Below are 12,391 nucleotides of genomic sequence, written 5' to 3'. Positions count from 1 at the left end.
TTAAAAATGGTTAAGATGATAAATTTTATGTCACATATTTTTTCCCACAAAATTGCCTTAAAATATTATTTCATAAATAATACCTGATAATTATGGAAAAATCAGAAAATATAGACAAGCAAAAGGAAAAACAATTACCCAAAATCTCACCAGCTAAGACTAATGTTTTGTTGCATTAATTATACACATATTTTTTCATACTTCATATGCTGTTTTATAACCCGACCTTTTCAAACAGTTCACACCTTTTTAAAATTGTTCTTTAGGTTCTGTGTTCTTAATTAAGAATTCAGAGGAGTAGATATTTCACATTTCTATAAACTCTAATGCCCATAAACAGAAGTGACATTGCAAGCTTAGGGATGTATTTCCCTCTATCTATGCTTTGTAGCTCATGTGTTCTCAGGAGAATGAAGGTATACTGCAATCCTGATTTGCCATCCAGCTCTACTGTTATCTTTTAGTGATTCCTTTTATATATGGCCATGCCATGGAGGCTTTGGGAACCTTGGGAACTGGTAAGTCTAGTTGTCCCTGGAGATCCTCAGCCACGTGTCAACCCACTAGGATGATGTAAGTACGCATCCAAGCAAAGTTAACTATTAAGTTGTTGGGTTGAAAGGTCAGGAGAACTGCCTTTAATTGGAACATTAGAATGGGAAAGAACACATTGCTACTTACCATCCACCTTCATAGAGAAAAAGGGTAAAGAAGAAACAGTCATAGAAAAGTCTTCATTCCAGAAGTGCTCCAGGAATCATTATGGAGAGTTTCTGCAACTCGACTTTTTGGGTGAGTAATTAAATTTATTCTCATTGTTTACTCTTCTCAAACTCAGAACAAGGAATATGTTATTAGCATGGTCACTGACAAAAACCAGAAAAGTTAGAAGAGCAGCTGGGCTGCATCTCAATCTTTTGAAAGAAAAGATACTTCATAATATTTCCAGAGGATAATACCATTTGGGAAACATAGAATTTATTCTTTAACATATGTTTATTGTACCACAGACTATTTTCTTGGATTAACTAGCTGCAAAATCACCTTCTCAACAGAAAAAAAGAGAAAAAACATTCAATTTCTCCAGTGTTAGGAAAGACGATGTATGCTTTTGGGGGTAGGAAGAGAAGGTTCATGATTGAGTCTTGATGAGGTATATTAATGTTGGAATGATAATATGTTCTAGAGGAGCTGCTGACTAATAGTATGGACTAGAAGTTGAAAATGGGTATGCAGGTTTGAGCATCATGAGCACTGAGATAGTTTTTGAACAATTAGAATTAAACTATATTGTTTTTAGAGAAGGAAGGGAAGAAGCACCTCTGAAGGAGGAGTCAGATATTTGGAGAGTGAACGATCACAGAGCCTTGGAGCCTGGCAGCCTTGGGGAGCAGGGTTTTAGGCAGGGAGTAATCAACATTACCAAACAGCTTAGTGGAATACAGAATGAGAAAGGACCTTAGATTTAGTGATTTTTGAGAGTGTCCTCTGAAAACTACTAGCATCAGCATTACCAGGGATGATTAACATAGTTTAAATTAAGTGAGCCTTCTGAATTCTACAGTTGTATAACTTTACACAGAGATGAGAGATGAGATAGCAAAGCTGGATCTGCAGCTTTTTCTATAGCTGGAAGAACCTGGGCCCCACGCCTGGCCCTCAAGGCCAGGATATGAATACCACTGGAAGGTGAGGCCCAGTAAGCCCCACTATCTTGACAGACCATCTCTCAAGAATCCTCTCGGAGAATTACCTGCCGGTCATCTGGGTACTTCACTTTTTTTTCTTTTTCTTTTTTTTTTTTTTCAGTCTAAGAGGTCCTTACTGGACAATTTTTTTTTTGAAGAGTCTATACCAATAGTCATATGAAACAATTTAAAAACACTTAATGTCTGGAGCTGTGTTTTTATCTGCAGGTTGTTAGGCGGTGAGGATTATAACCTACATGCTTTTTGGCAGTGCTAGGGATTGAACTCAAGACCTTGTGCTTTCTAGGCAGGCACTCTACCACTTAAGCCACACCCCTAGCTTAAAAATACTTAATGATAGAGAAAAATCTACCCTCACACGACTCAAGTATAAGAACTGGTGCCCGCTACCCCACCCACAAGGTCCTCCCACTTATCACAGCATGCAAAGTCTGGTTCAAAACTTAGTGGGAGTAAGCTTTTTGTCCAATAGTGCCGTTTTTCACTCCTGTGCTGAAACTGACCAGACCCCCTTGATTTTGCTGTAAGCCCTGTGAGCCATAGTAGGCTAAAGATCATACTGTGACTCAGCATCTGCTGTCAGGTGCTTCCGTGTTTACACATCTGCCAGGGTGTTCAAGTGCGGCTAGAAACTAAAGGAGTTTTTATCCCCAGGGAGCTATTCTCTCCTTTGGATCAAGGAACAGTCCTTTTCTTTCTACAACTTGACAAATGTCATGTGAGTTTTACACAATATAGCAGGCATAGAAATTCACTTAAAATCACAGGAAAACAGATTTTTAGAGGTTGAGTTGACTAGAAAAGTCACTAAATGTCATTAAGTAGAGAATTTGAATCAATGAGGATGAACAGGAAAATGCAGATAATTCTAATTTTAGTACGTGTGCTGCCAAAGCAAGCAGCAGCTTTAAAGGATAAGGTCGGATATGGTTATGGAGCTGAATTAAAATTGCTCGGAAGCATATGGGGCATATTGGGGGATGGGCCTATCTTTAAAAATGTATGTATCCAACAGTCCTTCTCTTTTGGTTCCCAGAATTCCTCATTCTTCGATACTCCGGAGATAGACCTGCCACTTTGTTTTGAACAAACAGTTCTGGTGTGGATTCCCTTGGGTTTTCTTTGGCTCCTGGCCCCTTGGCAGCTTCTTCATGTATATAGATCCAAGAAAAAACGATCTCCTATAACTAAATTCTACCTCGCCAAGCAGGTACAGTAATTTTCAAACTCTAATTCCTTAGTGCACAAGAGACATTTTCTTGGTGGTTAGTGTCTTCTCTGTCTTTTATGATCTTTGCTCGGTGCTACTGTCTCAGGCAGAGTTATGCTCTGTGCCTGATCTATGCCTCACTTGGCCTCTTGCAATATTTCTGTATCAAAGTAGCTTTGCTTTTTACATAAGTGCGTGACTCTTAATTCTTATGTTTACTAGTCACCCTAAACACAAATAATAAGCAATGGATCAAATTGTTATTATCTTTTCTGTATTTGAGAAGTGAAGAGTAGATCACATGTCTATAAGTTGCTCTAGTAAGTCAGGAGTTCAATTGCACCTGCCACAAGGTGAAAAGAAACTATATAATGTATCATTTGGACCATACAGGTTATCTAATCATCACTTATCTCTCAAAACTTGGATGTGACATAAGTTTTCTGTTTCCCCAGAGCCCTAGAATGTTCACTCACATGGAGGGAAGAAGAGTTAGTGTGCACAGTGACAAGCCTGAGTGGGGAAATAATGGGAAGGTATGGGCTGTGGCAGAGAACCTAGGAATGACACCGAGAGGAGCTCTCATCTCAGGGAGGAGTGTTGCAGGACCCAAGACCTTCAATCAAGGTCATGAAGTTACCTCATAAAATCTACCATCTACTTCACTCACTAGGTTTTTTTGTTTGTTTCGTTTTCTGTCTGTCCTAATATTTAAACAGATTAGAAAGGCAAATTAGATTCCCTTGTTTTGTGAGCACACATACCTCTGACCTATACTACTGGAACTTCATGGAGGAGGCCCCAGAAAGTGAGAGTCACATGAACACGCTGGGGTAGGTCTGGGAGTGGGCTTTGTCAGACTGGAAAGGAAAAGAACAGTCTCTGAGAGCTGGGGCAGGTTTATTGTCACCCTTGTTGGTATAAGCGCCCAGCCTAGGACCTAGCATTTTACGGAGCCCTCAGGTTAAATTCAACCTTTGTTGAATGTTAGTGTTAAATGCACCTTAGGAGTAAGGGTTGAGTCAAGAATGTGTTAGACTATAAACATTCTGAATAATGTTCGATAAATAACATTCTTTAGCACCCTTGGCAATGAGTACAGCTTATGGTTATAGTTTAGCCAAGTGAGGAGGTTTCTGCTATTTTTCCGGACTGAGTAATGGACAAACCAGTATCCCATCCTAATGAAATTTGTTAATTTGGGGGCAAAGGCACTACTAGGGTTTGAACTCAAAGCTTCACACTTGCTAGGCAGGCACTCTATTGCTTGAGCCACTCCACCAGCTCTTTTTTTGTGATGGGTTTTTTTTTCTAGATAGGATCTTGATAACTCTTTGCCTGAGCTGACTTTGAACCACTATCCTCCTGATCTCTGCTCCTGAGTAGCTAGAATTACAGAGGTGAGTAGGTAATTGAATGAATTGAATTTAAAATGAGGGCCTTGGGAAATATCTCAGTGACAGACATTTGCCTAGCATGCTCCAGGCCCTGGGTTCAATTCCTAATACCACAGAAAACATAAATAAATTTAAAGGTAGATAAAAATGAACTTCTGTGGCTGTGGAAATGCTGAGGTCAGAGTAAGATGTACAGCAAAAAAGACTTGATATCAAGCCAGTCTGATCTGGAGTTATTTGCAGAAGTACAATATAGAAGATTATCTAACTTGTTTTGAAATTTTTCATTAAGCAAGACCAAGATAAGTGACTGAAGGTTGTTTTTGGAATGTAGCATTTGGCTAACTATACAGAAGAATTCTCTAATGAAAGTAACTGTCTGATTATAGAATGAGCTGCTGGAATGAAGTCCCTGAAAATACTAAAGCTAAAGTTAGCTACTGTTTGTCTGCTAGCGAAGTGGTGAAAGTGCGCCCCCTGTATAATGGATAGGAGATTTACCCAGAGTATCTTCTCATTCATAAAGAATCTTTGCAGATACGGGAAGGCTTTTAATATAGCCAAATAATATTCCCTTCTTTTTTATTACCAATGAGATTGTATTTCTTTTGTAATCCCTTGCCTGATTAATCAGAGATCGAGGGCAAAGAGTATTAGGACTTGGTAAATCATTAATCATCCACAATATCTCCCTGTTCCTAAATGATAAAAGGGTATGCATGTTTCTGATAACAATAACTTGTGGTTACTGTAGAAAGAAGGGGAACTCCAGAGAAATAGGAAGAAAACTAAATGTATTGATAATCATAGCACTGTGATATACTCCTATGAACATTTCGGATGTTTCCTTCCTCTTAAAAGAAATAGAAAAAAAGTACAAAGCAAATACAAAGTCTCTTCTTCATCTTCCTACTTCCCATCCCATTCTGTAGAGATCTCCATTTTAATTATTTTATGATTACCTGCATATCTGCACGCAGTGTGCTTGTACCTAGATTTTTTATCTATTAAGTTAAGAAAAGATGCATTTCTGCTCTAAGGAAAGGGAAGGTATTTAGTTCGTTGACAGGGAATTTATCTTCCTCTTTCTTTCCTCTTTTTTTTCTCCCCTTTAATTTTGTATGACTTTTTTTTTCAGTTCTTCTATTTGTTATTTTTTCCTAAAAATACTCTGCTGCTAATGTTAAAGTCTATGTGAGTCCCCCCCACCCACTCCTCACTTACTAAGGATTGATCCCACAGCCTCTTGCACTCTAGGCAAGCATTGTATCACTTGGGTCATTCCCCCACAATACATACTCTTTTGTTTGTTTGTTCTTGAGAGTGCCTGGGCTGGCTTTGAACTCAAGATCCTCCTTCCTCCACTTCTAAGTAACCAGGATTACAGGTGTGAACCACCACACCTGGCAAATTCTACCTATTGATGCTTCTTTATGTAACATTATACTATTAAAGCTCTCACCCTTCTAAAGGAGAACATCTTTAAGGGTGGCAGTAGATAAAGTCTCTAAGTCTTTTCTTTCTCCCTCCGTCCCTCTCTCTCTCCCTCCTTCTTTCCCTCCCTCCTTCCTCCTTCCTTCCTTCCTTCTTTCCTTTCCCCAATTGCTAGACAGGTGCTCTACAGCTTGAGCCATGCCTCCAGTCACTGAATTAGAATTCTTATTCTTCTTATCCTTGCTAGAAGCTTTTATGCACTTTGTTCTTCACAACTTAAAATTTCATACGAGTCTGTCTTCATCCATTCAGTGGGCCATTCAAACTAAATGCTTATACCTTTCTTATTTGTGAGAAATTTTCATATATTACTTTTTTCATTTCCTTCAACTTTGAAATCCCATCTTTTAAACAGGTGTACCTCTCTAGCCCTATATGTGCCAAATGAAGATACATTCATTCTGGGCACCAATACGCAACCCACATTCTCCAGCGAGAACTTCTCTTGCTTTAGTTTGAGCTGGGATTGGGGTTATTGATGTAGGCATTGTCAGTGAGTTTGCAGAGATAGGAGGGTAGGGGTGGGGAGAGAAGGAAGTGACTGACATAACTGTACCAGCTCTGAACACACAGTTCCAGTTAAGCCTCTGATGTCTGCCCTGTTTCCCATCCTTATTCTGTGCTGTTGCTTAGGTGCCTCCTAACCATACTCCTAAAGGCCTATGTGTTAAAGTCTTTGTCACCAGCCTGTGGTGCTTTTGGGAGCTGGTAGAACCTTTATGAGGTGGGGCCTAGTCTAAGGAAGTTAGATCACTGGGGAAGCATGCTGTTGACAGAGATAAGGGGACTCTGGGCTCTTCCACTCTCTTGTATCTTTGCTTCCTGGCTGCCATGAGGTGAACAGGCCTCCTCCACCACATGCTCAAAAGACCATGAACCTCCAAAACCATAAGCCAAAATAAACCTTTCATTTTTAGAAATTGTTTATCTCAGCTGTTTCATTACAGTGGTGGAAAGCCAACACATTCACTGTCAGGGTTGATTACAAAGAATAGTTTTATATCTTTGACGGCTCTCTCATTTGCAAAGTCACCTCAGTTGCTTTAAACACTAAGGAAGTTAATTTTTTTCCCCCAGTTCTGGGGATTGAATCCAGGGCCTAATGCATGCTAGGCAAATTCTCTACCACTTGAGCTACATCCCCAGCCCAGGAAGTTAAAATTGTACATAACAAAAAATTCAGTTTGCCTCCAGGATTTGTTAATTCAGCAGCTCAACAATATCATCTTTCTTCTGATATTATCAGCATATCAACTCATGTATGGAGACAGTGAATGATTTCAAGATGACTGCAGTAGCTCCAGACGTAACACGATCAAGTCAGTGTCCAGAAGCAAAAAAATAAATAAATAGGCCTCAGGTGTCCCTATGTATCACTTTTTTAAAAGAATGACTTTATTAAGATTGTAATTCATGTTCTATAAAACTCACTAAAGTATACAATTCAACGATTTTTAGTATATTCACAGACTTGTGTGACCATAATCATTGTCTAATTCTAGAATATTTTTCATCACTCCAAAAGAAACTCTGCACCCGTTAATCCCATTAATTAGTAATGCTCCATTTCGTCCTAACCCAGCCCTCCCAGACCCTAGAAACCACTAATTTGGTAATCTCTGTGTATAAATTGCCTAGTTAGGACATTTCCTATGGGAAGAATTATACAACACATAGCCTTTAGTGTCTGACATTTTATTTAACATAATGTTCCCAAAGTTTATTCATAATGCACCAAGAATAAGTATACTATTCCTTTTTTTATTTTTTGAGGTGGAATTGGGAATTGAATCCAGGGCCTTCACTGAGCTACATGCCTGGTCCTTGAAGTATATTTGTATTACAGTAAAATATACAATGCTTTACAATTATCTTTACTATCTAGTTCCTGAATTTTTTCACCACTCCAAAAAGAAACTTCATACTTATTAAGCAGCACCTTTCTATTCCCTCCTACCCTAGCCCCTATCAACCACAAACCTGCTTTTCAGTCTTTAGATGTACCTAATTTGAATATTTTATGTACAAATTCAGCCATGTATTTATATGGCCCATAGTATGTGGCTTCTTTCTCTTAGCTTAATATTTTTACGGTTCATCCATGTTGTAGTATGTATCAATAGTTTATTCCTTTTTGGCAGCACTGGAGTTTGAACTCAGGGCCTTATGCTTACTAGGCAGGCACTCTACCACCTGAGCCACTACACCAATTCTGTTTTGTGTTGGGTTTTTTCAAGATAGGGTCTCTTGAGCTATTTGAACTGCTATCCTCCTGATCTCTGCCTCTGGAGTAGCTAAGATTACAGGCGTGAGCCACTGGCACCTGACTCATTTCATTCCTTTTTATGACTGAAAAAGACACCACATTTTGCTTATCCACTCATCAACTGATGGACATTTGAGTTGTTTCCGCCTTTTGTCCTTTTGAAGTAATGCTGTTAGAAATGTTCCTGGACATTTTTTGTTTTGTTAATTTTGTTTTTAATTTTGTCATTAATAGTACTAGGGCATTGCATTGTGAAAATTTCATAGATGTGCACAGTGTACTCTGAACAACTTCACTCCCTCCGTGATATTCCCTTATCTTCCTTCCTCCCCCCCTTTACAAACAGTATTTGGTGGGTTTCATTATGCTATCTTTACACACACACTTGTAATACACTTTGAACCTCTACACCTCCCCCTTCCCCTCTCACTGACTCTGCCCCACCCTGTAGTCCCCCTTTTACATTCATTGTGGACACATTTTTTTGGTAGGCATAGGTTTTCAGTTTTCTTAGGTGCATATTTAGATTTAGAAATGCTGGATAATATGGTAACTCCATGTTTAATATTTTTGAGTAACTGACAAACTGTTCCAAAGTGGCTGTACACTTTCACATTCCTCCCTACATGTGTGAAGGTTGTAATACTCATCTTCATCAGTACATATTACTGTCCATCTTTCTTATTACAGATATTTTAGTCAGTAGGAAGTGGTATCTCATTGTGGTTTTGATTTGCATCTTCCTAACGACTAAGGATGTTGAACATCTTTTCATATGCTCACTGGCCATTTGTCTACCTTCTTTGGAGAAATACCTGTTCAAACCCTTTGCCCATTTTTATTTGGATTATTTGTGTCTTTTTACCACTGAGTTGTAAGAGTTCTTTTTAAAAAAACATTTTATTTTAGTGTATGATATTTTTACAGGGGGTTCATTGTGACATTTCCATACATACATGTATCATACCCCAGTATTTTTTCCTCCATTATTCTCCCTCTGTAAGAGTGCTTTGATCAGTGAGGGAAATCTTCCCCAGAATCCCCTCCAAGCTATCTCCTACTTATATTTGGCCAGAATTGTGTTATATACCCATGGCCAACGCAGACACAAACCAAGGGAATGGGAGCATCATGATTGGTTTTTATTCACCTCATGGTGTAGGAGAGAGGTTCTTCCACTCAAGCACAAAGCTCAGCTGAGTTGAGTGGATATTTTACAAAAGGGGGTTCTGGTAGGAAGAAGAGAGTGGCTTTTGGTAGGCAACTCTACTAGCCAGAGTCCCAACCATAAACAAATAGCTGAGACAAAGTAAGAAAATTTGAGGAGGCTGCATTACAAACACACTTGGGGCTTAGTAGCTGTAAGATGTGACCACTCTAGGCTTGAAGAAACAGAGTAGAGAGTGAATTTATTGGGGCAGGCAGAGAATTGTGCTGGTGTACAATTATCTGACGTCTGGCTCAGGTTGTCTCTCACGCTGCCTTTTCTTGGGTGTGTTTTGGGCTATGTTTTTCATCTGATGTTTTGTCACTAATGATAAGACTTCTTTTTATCTTCTAAAATGTGCAGTCTACTGAGCTCATGTTTCTCCATTTATATTCTCGGTGCTGTAGTAGAATTCTACCTGGGTGCTTTTAAACTACCATTTCAATGGGATGGGGAGGGATGGGAGTTAAATAAATGTATTAAATCTGGTATTTTGAAGTGGAAACTCTCATCCTTTTCTATGCATATTTAAAAATATATAGCTGAAATCATTGTGTATGCAGTTGTGTAGTTCACTTTTTACATTTAAAGTATTATAAAAATGTTCCTCAGTACAATTACTCCTAAACATAATTTTGATGACTAATAGTTCATCACTTGAGTGCTTATACCATAATTTATTTTAGCAACTGTTGCAACATTAATCCCTCCCAACAAACCCCTCTATCACTGTTTCAGGTTTTTAAAATCCTCAACTATTGAAAATGAGACTCTAACAATCAACTTTCTTGTGCACAAACATTTGTCTGCAATTCAGATTATTTCCTCAGAATAGATTCTTATAAGTAGAATTGTTACATTAAAGTATTGGAGCATTCTAAGGCTTTAAAATATGATGGAAATTTTTTATAATCCAGGAAGGTTTTTGCCAATTTAGAATCTTACCAAAATTGTGTTGAAGTGTGTGTCTCTGCATTTTTATCAGCATTATGTATCATACTTTCACCTTTGCTAATTTTATTTATTTATTTTAATTTTTATTAGCATATTATAGTTGTATGGGGGGATACATTGTGACATTTGCATATGTGCTTACAATGTATCTTAATTAGATTCACCCCCTCCATCATTCTTCCTCATCCCTCCTCCCCCCTTCTTAGAACAATTTTGACAGGTTTCATTGTTCTATTCTCATACATAAATACAAAATACTTACACCATGTTCTCCCTCTTTCACCCATTCCCTATGCCCTCCCCTTTCACACTGGCACCCACCTCTGACAGGACCTCTTTCACTCTCCTTTCTTCATTGTTTTGAAGCATTTCTGTTAGCATAAGCTAGGTATAAGGGGGTTTCATTGAGACATTGCCATATACACCCAAACTGGTTCATCTCCTCCCTTATTCTCCCTTCTACCCCGTTTCTCATCTCAAGGTAACTTTCCCAGATTTCAGTGTTCCATGTTCCTACTTCTATAGAAAATACCTTTGCTGCTTGTACATGCAAAATGGCACCACATTGTTCACTTTGCATTTCTATGAGTACTAATTCTATTGATTTTCTTATTTCTTCTTTTTTCCCAGCCCTATCATCAAACTTTTGATGTTTGTTTATCATTTAGATAAAAATGATGTCATTACAATTTCAAATTATGTTCTCTTATTGTTAGTGAGATTAAGCAGATTTTCATAGGTTTAAAAGCCATTTCTGGAACCGGATGTGGTGGGGCACATGTAATCCTACCACTTAGGAGGCTAAAGCAGCAGTGTTGTGAGTTTGAGGCATCCTACATAGTGAATTTAAGGCCACCCTGTTCTACATGGTGAGACCTATCTCAAAAAAAATGTTCATTTGTAGGATTTTTTTCCTATAAATTACACATTTATATTTTATGGCCTGTCTTTTGTTTGTTTGTTTGCTTGCTTGCTTGTTTTTGCCTCGTGCTTTCTAGGCAGGTGCTCTACCACTTGAGCCATGCCCTATCCCTTTTTGCTTTGGTTATATTTGAGGGAGGGTCTTCTCATGCACTGGCTGGAATGGACTGCAATTCTCCTATTTATAGTTCCTGCATAGCTGGGATGACAGGCATGCGCCACCACTCCTAGTTTTTATTGGTTGAGATGGGGTCTCCTGAACTTTTTTCCTTGGCTGGGTCAAATCACAATCCTCCCAATCATTGCCTCCTGAGTAGCTAGGATTATAGGCACAAACCACCACGCTTGGTTCATGCCCAGTTTTTGCATCAAGTTGTAGGATTTTTGTTTGTTGCTGTTGCCCCATAGAAATTCTTTATAAAATAAATTAGTCTTTTTTGTGAATTGCTCAGTGTATTTCCAAACAGCTCTTTCAATTTAATATATATAGACCTGTGGCAAGACCCCCTCCTTTTCGTTGGCCTGGGGAGTGGTCTGCTGGTTAATATTCTCTCTACCTGGTTATCCTCAAAGATGGGTGCTTTAGCTCTAACTTGTTCTATTTTTACCTCCTAATTTACCCAAAAACAAACATAAATTCCACATCTAAGCTGTTTTGTTTTTTTTTTTTTGCCTAAAACCTCATAGTTTCTTTTTCTTTTTTTTTTTTTGGTGGCACTGGTGTTGAACTCAGGGCCTCGCATTTGCTAGGCAAGCATTCTACTACTTGAGCCATTCTGCTAATCCCAAAACTTTATAGTTTCTTATGAAGAAAGCACAATATACTATATGATCTACTTGAGTAAAATGCATTCTTGTTATTAACATGTCTACCTCTACTCCTTGGTAAATAAAAGCACTGGTCCTATTAGTCAAAGGTGTCATAATCTCTGACCTTGGCTGTTTTTCTTTATAAAGGGCCCAATACCTTCACCTGAGCCATTCTAGATGAGTGAGGTTCATAAGAATGCATATGGGTCAGTAGGTGGGAGTAGAAAGTGATGTGGGAAGGGGAGGTAGTAACAAAGATCCTCATTGGGGGGTGAAGATACTTGTGTCCCTCCTCAGCAGAGGCAGTAATTGTCTCTCCTCATGAGTGGGGATTGGTGTTTAGCACAGTACAATGTGGATTTTGTGTTATGAACTCACAGGGTAAATATTTTCTTTCAGCTTGAGGTCATCCTAGGGTTAAAT

The 12,391-nt window shown here is 38.6% G+C and overlaps 1 protein-coding gene across 2 annotated transcripts in view; it reads left to right on the top strand.

Moving 5' to 3' along the window:
- Positions 1-634: 634 nt before the first annotated feature.
- Abcc2 (ATP binding cassette subfamily C member 2) overlaps positions 635-12,391 on the top strand; it is a 56,445-nt gene continuing 44,688 nt past the window's right edge. For both annotated transcript variants that reach the window (XM_074078543.1, XM_020156265.2), the window contains exons 1-2: positions 635-792; positions 2,746-2,919. In XM_074078543.1, coding sequence (XP_073934644.1) covers positions 763-792; positions 2,746-2,919 — 204 coding nt within the window. In that variant the 5' untranslated portion in view covers positions 635-762. The remainder of the gene's footprint in view (positions 793-2,745; positions 2,920-12,391) is intronic.

This window comes from Castor canadensis, chromosome 7 (genome assembly GCF_047511655.1).
Source record: "Castor canadensis chromosome 7, mCasCan1.hap1v2, whole genome shotgun sequence".
Lineage (NCBI taxonomy): Eukaryota > Metazoa > Chordata > Mammalia > Rodentia > Castoridae > Castor > Castor canadensis.
Note: the sequence above shows the minus strand (reverse complement) of the source record. Positions and strands in the feature narration are given on the sequence as shown.